This window comes from Cibotium barometz, chromosome 41, assembly GCF_041138505.1.
Source record: "Cibotium barometz isolate CiBa-2024 chromosome 41, ASM4113850v1, whole genome shotgun sequence".
Classification (NCBI taxonomy): domain Eukaryota; kingdom Viridiplantae; phylum Streptophyta; class Polypodiopsida; order Cyatheales; family Cibotiaceae; genus Cibotium; species Cibotium barometz.
In genome coordinates, this window is record NC_141086.1 from 4559230 (window position 1) to 4578834 (window position 19605).

General features: G+C 49.4%; 1 protein-coding gene across 2 annotated transcripts in view; it reads left to right on the forward strand.

The window, feature by feature from the left end:
- Window positions 1–2278: 2278 nt before the first annotated feature.
- Window positions 2279–19605, forward strand: part of LOC147614617 (protection of telomeres protein 1a-like) — a 73560-nt gene continuing 56233 nt past the window's right edge. The window contains exon 1 of one of the 2 annotated variants that reach the window (XR_015262932.1): window positions 2279–2490. Coding sequence is in view for 1 of the 2 variants with exons in the window: in XM_086779892.1 (XP_086636018.1) it covers window positions 2367–2490 (124 nt within the window). In the remaining variant the exon portion in view is untranslated. The remainder of the gene's footprint in view (window positions 2491–19605) is intronic. The other variant, XM_086779892.1, reaches the window with a different exon arrangement.

The following is a 19605-nucleotide window of genomic DNA, read 5'->3' on the forward strand; positions in this document are numbered from 1 at the left end:
TAGAAATTTATCATGGGCATGGCATCACCATGAGGAGCAGGGCATTTCAACTCAATTGTGTGATAAAATTTTATGTGGTAGACTTGCATAATGTACTAAAAATTGCACAAGAATGCATATGTACACACACAAATCTCATAATTAAATAGTAAGCCTTAGATCTCTCATTGGCTAGTCCTTGCAAGACTTTGAAAGTGTGGCTGAAAATGGGGAAGCTTACTAAGCCTTGCCAATACCAACCAATGAGAGATGAGCTTTCGAATGTCTACTTTGGTTTTCATACTATCCTAGTCTATGTGAGGCATAGGTCTATGCCATGTCATTAATGCAAGTTTATTGAGATCGTGTAAATATGCCAATGCATATCTCTCAAACATGCCCAAAAATATTATATATCTCCAAAGGAATCACTCAACAGCACGTGGTGCAAAGGGTGATTGTAATAAATTGCTATTGATAATGTACATATACCTACAATCCCAAAAAAGAGGGCAGCTCACTCATCATGATGAAAGTCCATGTGAGTTGGGTGTTGGGAGTCTTTGTAATCAAGAACTATGGCTTGAAGTCGGAGTCCACCTCAAAGAGGCTTGGCCCTAGAGTTCTACGCACTTATAATAGGCACTTACAACATAAAATTAGAAGAGTAATTTTTGAATTGGATAAGGAACAAGAACAACATCGAAATTTGAAGAGAAAATTTTCAACAATTATGGAAAAAGGCTTGGCCATCATGCAATTTTTTTTCTAAATTGTTCATAGAAAACATACAAAAAAAAACTACAATGAATTTGCAACAACTTTGTTTTACTTGTAATTTTTTTTCTCAATTTCAAAAACTTACAAATTTCAAGACATTTTAGTTATATTTAAGCCATAAATTTTGTAAATTCTTAATAAAATTTTCAAATATTTTAAGGTTGCATATCTTTTTAGCTTACAAATGATATTAATGTGAAGGCATCAAAGGGCGATTGTGTTGTATCAAATAATACCAATGGTGTAGATAAAATCTTGGGCCTTAGTAATACACGTTTAATAGATTTCAATTGTCTACACATAAGTATGGATTGTTAAGCCTCAATACCAATAAATATAAAGAAAAAGTTACAAAAAAGTTTTCTTTTAAGTGAGACTTGTTTTAAAATTTTAATTGTTTATATGTTGGTTTCAAAAAACTTTGTTTATATGTTGGTTTCAATGTTTTATTTCTGTGTTATTTATCTTGTTCTTTAATTAATGGATTTTGTTTATTTTCTTAAAATATTGAACTCTTGATTACCATGAAAACATGTCGACAAGCAGATAATCGACCTTGTATCTTAGTATTGAACTCATTTTTATTAATAGTATCCATATTGGTTAAAACCCTTTTTTTCTTTCATTCAACCTTTAAACCCCAAGAATGGTTGTGCCTTCTGCAAGTGTGTGTGAGAAAAACAAAGCCTCTTGTAAAAATAAATACATAAATAATTGTGAGCCTTTAGATGGATGAAGAAAGAAAAAAAGATGGATGGATGGCTTGGATTGAAATGTGATGTGACCAAGGAGCTTTGACTCAAAAAAACTGGGAAAAAAAAACACCACCCCTTCTCTACTATATCATGCATATGGGAGGACCAAGAAACCCCTTCAAAGATACCAAAGTAAAAAGCTTGTCAAAGTTAAAAAAGGAAATATTAGAGGAGTAAAGTGCCTGTCAAAGCTTTTAGAAAAGGATGTAGAAAGTTATCCATTGTCTCCAAGCAAAAAATGTCAAGATAAACATGCACAACAAAAGAAAGAAATAAACCAAACACAACAAATAAAAAGAACATAAAAACACCTCAAAGAAGTAAAAAATCGATGAAAAATGTATAGAAGGTCCCCAAAAAAACTTTAACTCTAAAAATGATGCTTGTCAGACAAAATCTTTGTTAGAAGCTTAAAAGAAGAACATATGGGAAAAGATCAAGGTGCCAAAATAATGGTATACGAGACAAGTAGTTAATTAACACAAAGAATCACACTTTTGAGGGCAAGTTGTCCTCTCTCTCTCTCTCTCTCTCTCGTCGTTTCATGCTCCTTCATGGAGTGTGAGGCTTGTGCCTGTCATGTTAAAAGCCTCTTCTATGTGGGAGTGTCTTTGGGTGTGTGTGTGCAACCTTGGGAGCTTAGAAAAGCAATCCTCTATTACCGCTAAGATTTTAGCCTTTTTTTTGTTGAAATTGGCTGGAATTAGAAAGTAGTAGGTGAATCACTTATTCCATGAGGTCTTGAGGTCTTGAGTTCGATTCCTGTATGTGCAGCCCAAACAAGGGCCCTTCCGACATTACATAAATCGTTGTGCTGCTTTGGAAAAAATGCATGTGTGGGAGTGAGGAAAGATGGTGCTGCCGGAGCAGTACGAGTACGTGAGGCTGCAAGACGCAGCTGTGTGCGTGGGCCAGAGGGTCAACTTCTACGGCGTCGTGAGCGAGTACGAGCAGCCCAAAAGGACCCGCGGATCAGGTCAGCCAACAGGCCTTTGCCCTCCTTCCTCTGTGCCTGTGCCTGTGCCTGTGCCTGTGCATGTTAACCTTTGCATAGCAAACTTGTGCTATAGTATGCATGTGCATGTTTACCTTTGCATTCAGGAGACCTTGCAACTGGGGGCAGCTGCTATGCAAGTAGGGGAGATGCATGTGCATGTTTACCTTTGCATTCAGGAGACCATGCAGCGGAGGACAGCTGCGATGCAAGTAGGGGAGAATGTGACACACCTATGAGTATTTGGGGGTTGTTTCAGGAGACCATGCAACTGAGGACAGCTGCGATGCAAGTAGGGGAGAATGTGACACATCTATGAGGATTTAGGGCACAACCCCCAAGCATGGACCTGCCGGACATCAGATAGCAAGCCTTAGGGGGAGTAGTTGGACAATGCATGTGCCAGGTGGTGGTGATGACACACGGCAGGTCGTGGGCCTGGTCGATAACACAGTAAAACAAATTCATTGGTAGCATTGGTGCATATATATACGTGGGTAGCCAAATTGTCACAATCATCTGCATTTGCTCAGCGCTAGTCTCCAGCAAAGCATTTCTCTACACACAAGCTAGCCAAGAGGTGTTCAGCAGGGGCCGTTTGGGCTGTGTTGATGTTTTCACTCTGAGCCTCTTTCTTGTAAAGAGAATTCAGTTGTAATTGTCCTTTTCTTGTACACAATACAGACAATAGTTTTAGGATGCTTGTGTGTGCTGGGTGCTTTTCACTATTTCTCTTGCACATAGCACATGTTTTCTACACTCTCGCTCAATCCTGCCTTCACACACACTAGGCCTTTCTATTGGCTGCTCAATTGTGCACACCCAAGTAAGAGCTACGTGTCCAATATCATGCAGCCCCACTAAGTCCAGTGTGTTGTTAGGGAATGACTCGAAGGCTCCCCAATTCTTAACAATCAGTAGTAATAAATGGGTTTCAAACTTTTGTTTATGGTCTATGGTCTCAAGTCATTATTATTATAAATTAGGGCTCACCTTGACCTCACCTCATTAATAAAGCTAGTATGTATGTCTTTAGGGGTATAACATGCTCTCCCTCTTAATGCAAGCAAATTGAGGAAAGAAAAGGCACTGAAGAGATTCAACACATTTCAAAACTTTATCGTCAAAACAACCTATCTACTTAATTAATAACTTTGGAATGACTCTATTCCGAAGTCCACGTTTCTTATAGTCAAGTATTGACTTTGTCTCAAGAGGAAAGATCTTAAACTCTAATGAGTTTGTGGTGAGATACACGACTATCCTGGGCTCCCAACGGCTCTTTCAGTGTGTTGAAATGAAAGATTAGATGTACCCAAACTTCATTAGGTAACAATAACTTATTAAGCAACATCATCGATCTTCTTTGTGACTTGGTATGGACCACAAAACCCAAGACGTAGCTTGTAAACCTTTTGAGGTCTCATTACCAGAGAGTCTTTAGGGATTCTTAAGTAAACCTATTGTCTAGCTAACAAAACTCTAGGTGAGCCCATTGTCCAGCTAACAAAACTCTAGGTGAGAGCTTTTGATTAGCAGAATATCGTGCTCTATCTTGAGCAATTTTTAAGCTTTCTTCCAAGAGGTAGCTTTTAAATGTTTGGAGGTTTTATTACTAGAGTCCTAAGGATTCTTAAGTAAACCCATTGTCTCTTTGACAAAACTCTAGTTGAGAGCTTCTAATTAGCATAATATTGTGCTCTATCTTGAGCAAATTTTAAGCTATTCTTTGTGAGTTACAACGCATTATGTTGTTCTTGTAATCAATCAATTGTGGCGCTTACGTTGATGTGATGTACACCAATCATGCAAGGAGCTCTAGGCTGATATTCATACATTAACATGAATGGACTCAGCTTTGTGGTTGAATTCTTAGCACTATTGTAAGAAAACTCCAAAGGCAGAAACCCCTCCCAATCATATTGTCTCTTGGGAAAATATGCACTCAGCATGTCTTCCAAGGTGTGATTCACAAGTTCTGCGTGTTCGATTGACTTGGATGATTGGTGGAACTTGTATCAAATTCAATGTCCAATTTTTTGAGTAGAACATGTCAAAAGTTTCGGGTAAACTTGGCATCCTTGTTACTAACAATCTCGGCTGCTAGGCTATATGAGCTAAACAACTTAATAGACATTTGAGCAACGTGTATTGTAGTGACATACTCATTTGGGGGAAGAAATCAAGCCATCTTCGTGAGTTTGTCTTTGACCATTCAAATTGCATTGTTTCCAAGAGCTAGTCGTGGTAACCCAACAATAAAATCCATCTAGACATTTTGCCACTTGTGGACAGGCATCACCAAAGGGTGAAGCAAGCCACCTTGTCTCAAGTGATTTGCTTTATTGACTTGTCAATGCCTACACTTGTGAACATATTGTTTGATATCAACCTTGAGCTTAAGCCCAAAGAAACTTCCTTTCATGAGGTCCAAAGTTTGTTGTAGCCCTCGATGTTGAGCACACTTGTACGACGTCGCATATCATCCACATTGGGTACACAAACCTTGCCTTTTTGGAATACTAGCCCATTCCGAATAGCATAGTCTTCTATGATATAAGGTGGAGTATCCTTGGCTTGTACTTTATCCCAAAGCTATCGAGAATGACCGTCTCTAGCATAAAGGCCCTTGAGAGAGTCATATAGGTTAGGCTTGATCTCTGTAAATCTCAAGAGATTCACTAGTCCAATCCGATTTAGGGCATCAACTGCCTTATTTGCAGCTCCTTTGCGGTCCATTATCTGTAACTATTTGGCCTTCCTAGCACTCTTCACATGATGCCATTAGACAAGTTTAAAGTTGGCGCTCATCCATCGTTTCAAACGAGCAGCAGAGATGTAAAAGCAATGGAATAAGCATATAAAAATAATTAGTTGATGGAACCATTGCCCAGACATTGGACAAATAGAAGAAGGCATGGGGATAGGGACCATAAGGTGTGCACATGGAAAAGCACCATTTTTGGTCAAAAAGCAAAGAAAAGCAAAAAGTCAAAATGTGTTGACCGCGAGCCATGAGCACCAATTGCAAGAGGGGACTGAGCTGGACTAAAAAGTAAAAAGCTGCTTCTTCAAAAAGCAGCTCTAGGGCCAAAAAGCAAGGCCCTAAAGCCGGAAAAGCAAATAGCCCGGTGGGTGTCACCTACTTATCTTTGCACCCCACATCTCTATTTCCCATTGTTTGACAAATTACATAATAGATCTAGGGGTCTGCTCTCCCAACACCTCTCCCTTACCTGACCTAGTCTTGATAGTAGGTCTTTTCCCAACTGGGTTCTCTATGAAGGCCACAAAAGTATGTCTTATCTGCTTCTCTTTCAAATACCATCTTTTAGTCTTAGGTCCAAATCTCAGTTGTTTGGGCTTCACATCCAAAGAAACCTGCAATCATAATAACTTCAAATTAGGTTTCCCTACCATGCTAAAGGGGTTCCCAGCCTAGGCAGCAATCAGTTGATGCTAATCTGCATTCTCTATAACAATAGTTCCAGACCATCAATCTCTATCTTGATCACACAAATTACATATCTACACATATATACACAAAAGAACTTTGAAAAGTCGGTTTTATTTGAATAATATTTGAAAAGTAAAAAGTAAATTGAGAAAAGCAAAGCAAAAAGCATGGATAGCTTTTTGGCAAAAAGCAGGACCCCTCCTCTAGTATAAAACTAGCATGAAGCTCTTCATCATGACCATCAATCTCATCATTGAAGGGTGGAGTGCTACCAACGCTGTCGTCATCAGCGTTGTTGCTTGGCTGTGCCACTTACTGACTGTTGTTGCTGCCACCTGCGCCTTTTGTTCAACACCTCACTAGGACCCCAGATGGAGGCGCCATACAGTAGTGTAGGTATAACTAGAGTATCAAATAGCCAAAGCTTCGTACTCGACTCCTGAAACTGTATCTGTGAGCATTCCCTCTCTAGCGAGCCAAGGGCTGCATATCCCCTTGTCAATCTAGCTTCGGCCGCCTTCCACATCGAGAATTGAGGTCGAGCAAAAGTGATCCCAAGGTATACATATGAGGTAACATACTCCACAGGCTCTCCACTGTATGTAAACTGTATTGCAGATCTACTTATCCACTCTGAGGAGGTGTTAAAGATCATGACCTTGGTCTTTCCACACACACACACACACACATACACACACACACACACAGAGAGAGAGAGAGAGAGAGAGAGAGAGAGAGAGAGAGAGAGAGAGAGAGAGAGAGAAATGAAAGGATATATTAACGTCTTCAGAAGGCCAAAATGACCTATGAGACCAAAAAGGTTACAACAATTGGTGGATCTGATACAATGTCTGTGTAAGTAAGAGAGAGAGAGAGAGAGAGAGAGAGAGAGAGAGAGAGAGAGAGAGAGAGAGAGAGAGAGAGAGAGAGAGAGAGAGAGAGAGAGAGAGAGAGAGAGAGACAGCCGCCTGCCTGCGACCTGCTCGACTGCTCTGCTCGACTCCTTGCTTGCGACTTGCTCGACACTGCTTGCATGCGACCTACTCGATTCTGCTCACCTGCGATCTCCTCGACTGCTCGCCTGCGCCTGAGACCTGTACATATTGCGAGTTGCTTCTTTCGACCTGCACATCTTCTTCTTCAGACCTGCGACTTCTGTTCTGCACGTCTACTTCTTGCAACCCTTTGAATTTTGCCTTTCCTTTCTCTTCTCTGTACATCCCCTTCTGAGTGTGTGTGTGTGTGTGTGTGAGAGAGAGAGAGAGAGAGAGAGAGAGAGAGAGAGAGAGAGAGAGAGAGAGAGGGTCTGTGTGCAAACAATAAAGGTGCTGAATTAGGGTTTGAGAGAAAACGGGTTTTCTTTGCTTTTGTACATGGATTTGGATGACCCGGCTGCTGCTGTTGGTGGCATGGCTGCCAATAGCCTTAACATGGATCTTATTGAGGAGATGATCGAGAAGGATGTGGGTTATGCTTCAGATGCCTCGGAGCAACAAAAACGTCAAAGGCTTGATGTTGATGCAAGCTACACTCTGGTGAATGTTGGAGAGAATGCAGAGGAAAGTTCTCAGGTACCTTCTCCGGAGTTTGCACGCTTGCTGCAGATCACTGGTGAGCTTCTGCAAGAATATGTGAAGGCAAATAGCGTGCAAATGGCTGTAGTAGATAATGGTGGTGTGGCTGATGTATGCATGGAGACTCCTTTGTTGCTACAACAGTTAGCAGATTTTCATGATCGTGCTGCTATCTTCTTCTTTACTGGGCGTATTCCGTTGTTGCCTCGTCTTAGAGCATGGTTGGGCTGCTTGGTGTCGCCTGAGGCACTTGAGGAGATTTATGATGGTCCGAGAGGCTTTTATGAAATACTTTTTCGCACTTCGGAAGCCCGTAGGGCAGTCTTGGAGCAGGTGCCACTCTTTTTGGATGGGTAGTTGGTTCATGTGGTTCCGTGGAAGCCTATGGCAGAGTACCAAGATATGTTGCGCCAGGCTTGCCCAATTTGGGTTGAAGTGAAACAATTCCCACCAATGTTTTGGTGTGTTTTACCAGGTCTCATGCGAGGTATCGGTGATGTCTTGGTGGTGCCTCGAATGACATCTAGAAACTGAAATCGTCTATGCATGTTGTGGGATACTGGGAGACCTGGGCCGACACATTTGCGTGTCAATATGGCTGGGCTGCAACCTTTAATGTATGAATTGAGGTGGGATACATTTGCTGGCCATTGTTTCAAATGTGGTGAGATGGGCCACTTTGTCTCCGAATGTCCTAAGAAAGAACAAGTTGTTGCTACCAAGGATATCGTTGATGGTGGGCAGTTGCCCGTGGAAGATGAGCATGATGCTCCTTTACATGATGCCCAACACATGGATGTACATGTGAATGTTCAGAATGAGGTTGAGCAGCCATGGGTGGAAGTACGTGGTAAAAAGACACGATTTGTTGCCCCGCGGGGGGATTTCTCAGATGCTGTTTGGCGGGGGCCTTTGCGTACTCATCAGGGGCCCTTACATACATATGCTCGTCGCCCTTTGGGTTCAGGTGCCCAGCAACAGACCAAGATTGAGAGGCCGGGAGGCCAACTTTCTCAAGGTACAGGGGCTCTTGGGGTGGATAGAGTAGAACGCTATCTTATTAGAAGTCGCCTAACAAAAGAAGCACAACAACAATTGCCTCTTGTGTTTGGTTCGAAGGGTGAGGTCATCTCGCCATGGGATGGTCATTACCCTTCGGCACGTGCTCGGGAACTCCAAGGGCAGTCTGAGCTCACAAATACCATGTCTAAAAATGCAATGCTTCAAAAGGTTCGTGATTTGGCAGATTGTCCTGGGCCTACGGCCTTGTTGATTCCTTTTCTGGGAAGGCTTATGAAAATTGTACAATGGAATGTAAAGGGTATTTCTTCGCGCCAAAAGCAGTTCAGGCTTTGGTGTACAACTTTTTGTCATGGTTGGGATGTTTTGTGTGCAGTTGAACATAAGCAGCATAAGTTGGCTGGCAAAGCCTATGTATATAAGGGGTTTCATGTTTTCTGCACGGACATCCTGCTTCATAGTCAGGTGTTATGTTTGCTGTTCGTTCGCAGTTTCAGCCTTCTCTTGTGATTCAAGATGTTCATGGAAGATTTCTAGTGATACAGATTGTTTGGGATGATACGCCTTTATGGTTGTTAGGGGTGTATGCTCCAAATAATGCTCGTGCACGCCGTTTGCTGTGGAATGACTTGTGTGCTCTTTCAATCTCTCATCCTGGCTTTGTGATGGGAGACTTTAATATGTGTGTCTCCAGGGAGCAAGCCACGTCGCCTCATTTTGTAATGGATGGCCCGGAGAGAATGGCGTGGGAAGCTTTTGCAGCAAGGTCGCTAAAACAAGACATGTGGTCTTGGTTGCATCCAGATGAAAGGGGTTACACTTATGCCTCACAACAGTTTCGGGGCACTTATGCTAGATTGGATAGGATGTATATTTTACATCAAGATCTCTTTTTGCCAGAGGTTCTTACTATGATGGTTGATTAGCAACAGGTTTTCTCGGATCATTGGCCGCTTGTGTTTGAAATGGTCTATCATCCTGTGGATGCATATAAAGGCTTGTTGGGACGCTTGCCTTTGCGCTTAAATCACACTTTTTTGGAGCATGAAGTTTTTGATGTTTATATGCGTTAGTTGATACAACATTTCTCCACAAGAGTGTCCATGGCTGATTATCATGCTTGGCCAGTGTTCCTTACCAACACTCGGAAATTAGCGCGGCATTATGGTCTTGCTAATGCCTCTATACAAAAACCGCATGTGGCTCTTCTTGAGTCGCTTTTAAAGGGCTTGCAGGCGTTCATGTTTACTGACTCTATGGATGCTGAAGTTGTGGATGCCATAGAATGGCTGAAAAAGGAGCTATCTAGGGTGCAGGAAGCACAATATGTTCGCTTTAAACTACTTGCACGTCTTGATGCTTTGCGGGATGCTAAGTGTCAATCTCATCGCTTCTATGATAAGTTGCATCAAAAACATATGCGTGAGAATATTGTTAGGCTGATGGATGCCCAAGGCAACCTTGTTACTCAACCTTCTGAGGTTATTCAGCATTGCATCAGGTTTTATGAAGATTTGCTTGCCCCTCGAGAGGATGTCTCGCCGGCTGTCCTGGCTGCAAGGGAGTCATTGTTTGCTGAAGTACGATATCAAGTTGACCCTGATGTGGCGGTTCAGCTTGATGCTCCTGTTACTCAAGGGGAAGTGGAAGCTGTTCTCTTCAAACTTCCCATGGGAAAGAGCCCTGGTTGGGATGGTTTGACTAATGAGTTTTTTCGAAAATATGTTGATCAGCTTGCAGAGCCTTTGACGCTTATTTGTCAAAGGGTTTGGGATGAGGGATATATGCCTGCCGATTGGAAGTTGGGCATACTTCGTTTGTTGCCCAAAGTCCCTTCGCCTACTTCTTTGGCTCAATGGCGCCCGATCTCACTTATGGGTATTATGTATAAAATCTTTACAAAGATTTTTGCCAATTGCTTGCAGAAGGTGCTTCCTACTCTTATTCATCCATATCAATATGGATTTGTGCATGGCAGGAATATTTTGCATAATATTCTTAATGTTCAAATTGGAGTGGATTATGCCAAGGCAAAGAAGCAAGAGATTGTGATGGTGCAGCTGGATCTTGAAAAAGCTTTTGATCATGTCAGCTGGTCTTTCCTTTCTCAGTTGATGACAGCCATGGGCTTTGGTCCCAAAATGGCTAATTTGGTGCATTTACTTGGCTCTGGCTCTATCACGCAGATTATGCTCAATGGAGGACTTTCGGATGGTATTTCTCTCACCCGTTCTCTCCAGCAGGGCTGTCCTCTTAGCCCTCTTTTCTTTGCCATTGCCACTCATCCTATGTTATCTCGCCTAGATGCTATGGCATCGCATGGTGAAGTGGTTGGTTTGCATCTCCCTCATGGCAAGCAATTGGTTGCTCAAGCCCTTGCGGATGACACTTTTATGTTTCTCAGGGCCGAAAAAGCCAATATAGATCGAGCAATGGAAGCCTGGAATAATTTTGCATTGGCTTCTGGGCTGAAAATAATTTCAACAAAATCAGCCCTAATTGTATGCACGGAATTTGATCTTGAGGCATTAGGGTGGCAAGGCCGTGTGGTGCATCCGGTGGGTGTGGATGTGGACCCCCAAGCACTTCTTGCTTGGATTTCTGCTCGGATCTCGGATAAATTTGTGTATTGGAAAGCTCAAGGGTGGCCTATGCACGTGAGGGTTAAGGTAGCTCAGGTTATTATGCTTAGCATGATTTCCTATTTTTTGCCTTTGCTACCTTGGACGCACAAATCTCTTCTCCGTTTGGTTGCTCCCATTCGGTTTATGCTGTGGAAGAGGCAAGGAAATATTATGGGTCAAACATGGATAGCTTGGAATCACATTACGACGCCCAAAAGAATGGGTGGGGCTGCTTTACAGGATGGAGGGATTGTCACATGGACGGACACGTGTGCAGGCTTCATGGTGGGACATTGTGAATGCGGCTCATCCTGTCCGTATTCGCTCATCTCACATTTTATCGCATATTCTCCTTTCTTGGCATGAAGTTCTACTATTGGCTCGGTGGGATCTTGGTCATGAAAGACTACTTTTGAACTCTTTGCAGTTCGAAACATTTGTGGAGTCGCGTGTCATTGTTTGGCCAGACAGAGATGCTTCACGCATACGACTCAACCGCATGGTCAGGTTAGGCTTGGTTAGAATCCGAGATGCTGTGATACCTGGTTGTGACAGGCCATATTCGTTTCGTTGTATTCGGCAGCACTTTAAGGTTCCTCGGACATTTCAGCCACTATGGGTTGACATCATGCATGCAGTTGAGCCTTTTACTCCATTGCCTCGGCCATCTGCAGATCAGCCTTGGCTTGATTGGGCACTATGTAAATCTGGTGACTTGATATCACTTTCAGCTAACCAAGTCTATCATAAGCTCATATCAGAGAAAGATTGGGTTTCAGCCAAGGCCAATAAGGTGTGGGGATTGCACAAGTCTAAATCATGGTGGCAGAAAACTCTTATGCGTGGTTGGCAGTCTAAACTCCCTTACCAAGGTAAGGTTTTCATTTGGAGGATGTTGGTGGGAGGGTTACCTACACGGGATTAGCTCAGCCGTCGTAAAATTACATTGGCCTCTTGCTTCTTTTTTTTTTTTTTTTTTTTTTTTTTTTTTTTTGGAAAAAAGATCCTTCTATTAGTTACTGAGAAAACGCCATATGGCTACAAAGCTCACCTCGCAAGGAGGGATAAAACACAATGAACACCTGAGCTCCCCCCCGTGGCTGGCCGCTCTCTGGGGGGGGCTACCTAGTAATACATGAAGGAGGTGAGAAGAGCCAAACTGGCGGCCGATAGTGCCAAGCGACATCCTCGTCCCTCGCGGTGAGGAAAGGGCCAGGCTGCCAAGTGCGGAGGAAAGCCTTGCGGCGCCCTCTCATGCGATCCGAGTCACCCTGGAGTTTCCCCCAGTGTCCTCTCAAGGTGTGAATGATGTCCACCCAGAGAGCCTGTATGACCTCCGCCGGTGGAGTCGTCTGATGATCAATGGCCTCCCTGCATCGGGCTCTCCATATGTGCCAGGCCGTCATGCTGCTGATCATCTCCCATCTCTGCCCGACCCCCTCCAGTGAGGCTGCCGAAGAGAAGTCTGGCGTCGGAACCACAGCCATCGCCCTATCAGAGACCTGGATGGTCACACTGCCAGGAACGTCCTCATATCCAAGTGCAGGGCCGCTGTCCGTGGCCCAAGCCACCGCACCCCATGTCACCAACATCTCCCCTGGAGAACCTGCAAAAACCATCCTGAGAGCGCGCTGCCAGACCTGCTGTGCCTGTGGGCAGTCCCATAAGCAGTGCCGCTGTGACTCCTGTGCATGGTCGCACCGAGGGCAGGACGCTGGGTGTCTGCCAAAGGCTAGCCAAGCCCCCACAGCCAGTCCCCTATGCGCTGTGAGCCAGAGAAAAAGCGTCACCTTCCGGGGCCGGAAGCTGGCCCAAAGGCGCTGCCAGAAGTCCCTAAGAAAGGCAGGGGAGAGCCCCTGTCGCCGCCAATGCTCAGCCGCTGCCGGGGTGCTCGCTATCCTGTGTCTCTGAATCCGCCGCCCCAGCCTCGCGGTGTACTGAAAAAAGGGGATGGCCGGGCTGGTAGGGGCCGAATAGGGGTCTCGCCAAAACCACTCACCTGGGTCCCACTGAAGGCGAATAAGAGGCTTGCTGTCCCAAGCCCAGAGTCTCCAAGAACAATCCTCCCCTATCGAGGCCGGTGAGGGGTCTACATGCCACTGTCTCTGATGAAAGCCGACCACCCGAACCCTCTGTAGGATACAACCCTGGAGCCCATCCAAATCTAGTCGTGTCCTCTGAAGCTGGCCACCCTCTCCCACCTCGAAAGTGAGTGGGGCGACTCTCTCCGCTGTGCCGCAGACCGCTAGAAGGATCTCATGCCGAGTAAAGACACCCATCCACTGTGGAGGTGAAGGGTCCTGTACTGGGGTCCGCCACTCCCGGGGGATGGCCGCCTCAATATCCTGTCTCATCAACTCTCTGCCCCTCATCCCACTGAGTCTCCTCTCCTGAGCCTCTGGAGGCAGCTGCTGAAAACAAATCCAGTCATCTAGGGACTGGGCCGGGCCGGAGCTCAACGGGCCCCACGACACGTGAGACCGCGAGCCAACCATATGGCCACTGGGGAGTCGAATCAAGGGGTTCCAGATCAATGGCTGTCTCAGGCGCTCCTCATCGGTGCCCGGGGGAGTCTGGAAGAGTGACGGCCTCAGATGCGCCCAGGCCCTCAGAAGGCTGGCTGCAAAACGCTCCTCGAAGCCAAGGCCAACTCCTCTGGATCGCTGCTCCGTAAAGATCCACCTGATGCTGGGGGTCCAGGGGCCGCTAAGAGAAGGAGTGCGGCTGAGCATCCTGGAAACAAGAAACTCCTTCCACGGCTCAACGCCTGGCAGGAGACCACGAACTACCAGCTTGCCAAGCAAAGCGCGGCTTTGGCAAATAGGATCTACAATGCCCAAGCCGCCTCTCTCCCTCGGCTGAGTGATCACAGCCCATGCCACCTTGGCCCTGGCGGGTCGCCCGTCGCCTCCGGACCAGAGAAAGTTCCTGATGAGCCTCTGCACCTGGCCAATGCACGCCCGAGAGAAGGCCCAGCAAGAAGTGATGTACCACATGGTAGCGAGCAGAACCTGGTTGGCCACAACTACTCGGCCAGCCAGAGATAAACGAGCAGTACTCCAATACAGAAGCTTCTTCCGAATGCTCAGAAGAAGGGGGGCTATCTGCTGCTCCGGAGATATATCAATGCCCACATAGCAGCCCAAATAACGCACTGTAGTGCCGGGGGGCAGCCACTGAAAACCATCAACTGGCCTCCAAGTCGGGGGGGGCAAAGAACTGACCCACAACCCACACGACTTGTGCCAGTTGATCAAAGCGCCCGAGGCTCTGCAAAACCTGTCCATGGCTGAGGCGAAGCGGCGGAGGTTCTCCTCACCTCCCTGAAGATAGACAGCAGTGTCATCCGCAAACTCCGAGTCTAGGAGCTCCTCCGAGGTGCGGATGGGAAGCTGGAGGCCCCTCAAACCTGTATCCTGTGCCGTCAAGAAGGTGCTCATGGCCTCCGCCACAAAAAGAAAAAGAAAGGGCGCCAAGGGGCACCCCTGCCGCACCGAGCGCGAGAGCTGGAACCGCTCACCGCACACGCCCTGTATCAGCACTTGGCTATGAGCCGAAGTGTAGAGTGCAGAGACCCCACGGATCCACTGAGGGGGGAAGCCCATCCTCTCCATAGTACCTTCCAAGAAGGCCCAGTCCACCCGATCATAGGCCTTCTCGAAGTCGAGAAGGAGCACCGCCAGATCCTCCTGCCGAAATCTAGCCAAAGCCGTAGCCTCCCAGAAAGAAAAAATGTTATCCAGAATGCTCCTATCCTGGATGAAGCCTGTCTGCGTGGAGTGGATGATGTCCGGAAGGTGAGGCTGAAGCCGCCTGCTGATCGCCTTAGCTAGGACTTTGTAGGCCGTGCCTAGCAAGGTGATCGGTCTCCACTGTCTAATCTCCAGTCTGTCTCCTCCCTCTTTGGGGATCAAGTGAATCAACCCCTCTGCCATGCTGTCCGGCATGACTCCCGTCTCCATAATCTCCTGGAATGCCAATCTGAAGCCCCTGTGAAGGAGGCCCCAGTACCTCTGGAAGAAAGCCACTGATAAACCGTCCTCACCTGGGCATTTGCCCCGAGGTAATGCCTGAAGAGCCTCCTCTAGTTCCGTATCCGAGAAGGGGGAGAGAAGGGAGTGCTGCAAATGGGCCGGCACAACCGGTCGCGTGAAGCTCCAGACTGCCTCCCTAGCCTCTCTCACCCTGTCGTCTGCTGGCTCAGCAGAGAGGAGATCTCTGTAAAAATCTGTGGCTATCGCCCGAACCCTGGGGGGATCCACCACAACCTGGCCATCAGCCTGACGAAGCCGCCTGAGACCCTCTCGTCTGAAGCGAGGCCCAGTCGCCTCAAAGAAATCCCGAGTCACTCTGTCTCCAGCCTGAGTCCAAAAAGAAGCCCGAGCATGGAATCGGAACTCCACCCGCCTCTCCTCGATGGATCTGATCTCAGTGCGAGCTGTCTCCATCTGCTCTGAAATCCAAGGGCTCAGAGGCTCTCTCTCCTGGAGTCTCTGGAGGGACGCTAAACTCCTCCGAAGGCTCCTCTCCTGCTCCCTGAAGGCCTCCAGACGGTCCAAGGCAGCCAGTCTGAGCATCCGACTGATCTCCTGCAAGCCACTGGCAAGATCACTGGCTGCCGAGCCTCTCCTGAACTGCAGCTCCTGCCAGACCTGCTCAACTCTGAGCGCGATCTCAGGCTCCTCTATGAGACAATCAGGAATCCGGACGCTCTGGCCCCGCTCTCCTCTCGTAGGGTCCTCAATCTGGAGAAGCACTGGGAAGTGGTCTGAGAAGGAGGATCCAGCAAGTATGCCCACAGTGCCGCCTCTATCACAGGCCCACTCATCAACGTAGAATCTGTCGATACGGGAAAGGTTAACTCCTGTGGCCCGTCTATCCGAGCGCGAGAAAGATAGACTCCCCTGCAACCTGCCAAACTCCGGGAGAGTCCACGGATCCTGGCCTCTCACCTGTAGCACTAGCTCCTCCCAGGCAGCGAGCTCTGGCCCATGAATGGTCTCCTGGCTGCCCCCCATCCTGTCCTCTGCGTCCTCCAGCATGTTGCAGTCCCCTCCTAGGCACCAATGGTCTGCCAAGGGGAGGGACTGCCTGATGGTGCTCCAGAACTCGGCTCTCCCGGACGCCCCGTTAGGGGCGTAGAAGTTGAGGAAGCCAATGCGGTCTTCCCCAACCCGAAGGATGATCCACTGCGCTCGACCCTGAACCAGAGTGCCAGAGTCCACAACCTCGGATAGAAGCTGCTCGCTGACTGAGATGCATACTCCGCCCTGGTTCCCCTGGGGGCCATATGCTGGGGACCAAAAAGTGTGGCTCCTGCCTGGCAAGATCTTCCCGCAGGTGCGGGTACGCCCGGCAGAAAGGTGGTGCTCCTGGATGAAGAGAATATCTATGGGTCCTCCAACGAGAGCCCTCTGGATCTCCTGGCGAAGTCTGCCCCGACCAATGTAGCAGCGGTGTCCACCGAGACCCTGGATGTTCCATGAGAGGATCCTCATGGATGAACTGTGGCAAGTGAAGTAGCCGCCACTGGCTCACCCCTCTCAGCCGGCCCGGATGATCTGCCCTCCACTCTATGAGTCTTGGGCGCCGGCTTGGAGGGAGAATAGTCACTGTCTGTCCGGGTGCGGAGTCTCTCCAGAAAGAGGGTGACCTGTGTCTGAGTCCAGCCCCACTCCGCCTTCGCCCTGTCCAGAGCATAGGCGTGAGACCAATCCTCTGCATATAAATATCTAAAGGTAGGCTGCACCCTCGGGGCGGCATGGAGGAGAATCAGTAGCACCGCCTCAACTGATGTGTGGACCGGATCCACCCGCCAATCTCCTATACCAAACAGGCTCATGCGGGCTGAGTGTAGTCGGGTCTGCAGTAAATCCGTGAGCCCCAAGTCACTGAAGTGGTGAGAAAACTCCAGTATCTGGTCACGCAGAACTTCCTCTACAGAGTTGCAATCCCATGCTGTGTCTGGGGCAACGCTGAGAGGAAAGGAGAAGGCCACCATGCTGCTCACCACTGAAGGAGAACGCGAGGGATGGCACACCACGCAAACTCGCAAGGGCGCGACCAGAGTCTCGAAAGGGCCAGCATCCAGCTGGAGGCATCTGAAAAAACTGTAGTCCACTGGTAACCCCATCACTCGCGGGGGCCCCCCAGGGGAGGCTGGGGAGAACTCTGTGACGGGCGAGGCTAGTATCGCCATCTCCACCGGCCCGGAGTGGCGGTGAAACAGCCGCTGGACTGAACTCTGACCTACCCTGCTGCGCTGCCCCGGGGCAGCGGGAGGTCTGGCGAAGTATCCTGGAGAGGCCGAAGGAGGGATGGGGGCTCGCGGCGAGGAGGGGGGAGAGCGAGGGGAGGATGGAGAGGCATCTGCCAGAGGATAGGTGTCAGGGGGGTCCGCCGGGGGAGGTGGGAGGGGGGGGCCGGGGGGGGGAGAGGGGGGGGAGGGAAGAGAGCTCTCCGGGTGGGGGGGAGGGGAGCCGGGGGTCGCAGAGTGCGGCCGGGGATCCTCAGGGAACTGCTCCAAAGAGGGGGCGGGGCCTCCCGCGGGGGGAGGCGGGAGTGGGGTCTCCACGTGGGAGACTCCACCATCGGCCTCAACAACGGGCACTGAGTCTGAATCCTCGTCCATCGGGGTGGGACCTACAGGCCGCCTATCCCTGACTGGAGCATAAATGCGGGTAGGTGCCGGTAGGCCAGACGGAGCCACCCGTCCACCATCCTGTCCGCCAGCCTGTGCTGCCTGCTGCTGCTGGCGTCTGCGACGGTCCCTGCGGGCCGGGCGTTTCCGCCGGCGAACCTCCTGCCAGCAGCCTCCAGCCTCCTGAGTCTGCGCGGCGTCCTCCGCCGGAGCCTGCTCGTCCGATGGTGGCGCCTGCTGTGGCGAGCCTGGGATGTCCGGTCTCGGAGGTGGATGGCCACCTCTCGGGTCTCCTGCAGGGGGTCCAGCGGCAGCATAGCGTGAAGGAGGAGCCCCCTTGCGGGGACAGGAGCGTGCGAGATGGCCCATCTCCCGACATATGAAACACTGGCCGGGGAGGCCCGAATACTCCACGCGCTGAATCAGATGTCCTCCAGAAAGACAAGGGAGGAGGATCGTCTTCGGGAGGGACTCCGGTGACTGAACCACAACACGAATGGCCGGGAGTCCTGCTGTCCGCGCAACCACTGAGGCCGCGGTCTGTGGCACCTCCACCACTTGCCCGAAAGCCTTGCCTATGGCCGGCAGGAGGGGCAAGTACTCCCTTCGGAGACCTGGAAAGCAGACGGTGATGGGGAATCCAGTCGCGCCTGCCAGTGGATCAGACGATGGGTCGAAACCATGTGTCCATCGCGCCAAGAACGCCCGAGAGGAGCGTAGGGCAATGGGGCTCCGAGCCAACACCCTCTGCGCTGCTGGTGGGGACTCGAACTCCACCTGGTAGTAGCCGCGGCCTAAAAAATCCACGCTGACGATTCTGGCAGTCTCGCCAATGAGGCTACCCTGTAGGAGGTCGCGCAACTCTCTCCGCATTGGGCGGCTACCCACCACCTTGCAAACCAAGGAAGAGGCCTCCAAAGAAGAAACGGAGGACGCGAGAAGCTGCTGCTCTGCATCTGAGAAGTCTAGTCGAAGACCTGTATCGGCCGGGGTTGACGGAGAGGCTGCCATGGAGTCCTCCTAGGGGAAAAGACCAGGTACTGGCTGAATCGACGAGACGAACCCAAGAAAAAACCACACCACTTCGCTGAAGTCGCTGAAGAAGAACAAGGAGGACGGGGGGCTGAGGCAGGGAGAAAGGGAGAAGCAGGGATGGGGGGCGGAGAGGCCGACGACGCGAGGAGGGGGGGGAAAGGAGGGAGGCGGAAAAAAAAAAAAGGGGGGGGGGAGGGGGGAGGGAGGCGGAGGAAAGAGGGCGAGGGGGGGCTGCGCAGAGAAGGCGAAGGGGGGGGAAGAGGAGCGGGAGGCAGGGGGCGGGAGGTCTGGTCGGCTCAGGTGGGGGGCTGAGGGAGGCGGAGGAAAGAGGGCGAGGGGGGGCTGCGCAGAGAAGGCGAAGGGGGGGAAGAGGATGGCGACGCGGAAGAGGGAGGCTGGGGGCGGGAGGACTGGCGAGGGGGGCTGAGGGGGGCAGGCGGGGAGAAAGCGAAGGAGGGGGGGGGCTGCGGGGACAGGCGGGTGAAGGAGAGGGGGGAGGAGGAGGCGGCGGCTGCGAAGGGGGAGGCGCAGGGGGCAGCGGGCTACGTACACTGGCCTCTTGCTTCTTCTGCACGACATGCACTGAAAGAGTTATGCATCTGTTAATGAGTTGTCCAGTGGCCCGTCAGTGGGAGCGGGTGTCTGGAGGAGTCTCTCTCGAGAACTATGAAGCTCTAGTAGTAGTCTGCCAAGCTGTCGTTGGTCCGAGGCCTCCATCAACTGATGTAGTGAAGAGTGCTCCTCAAA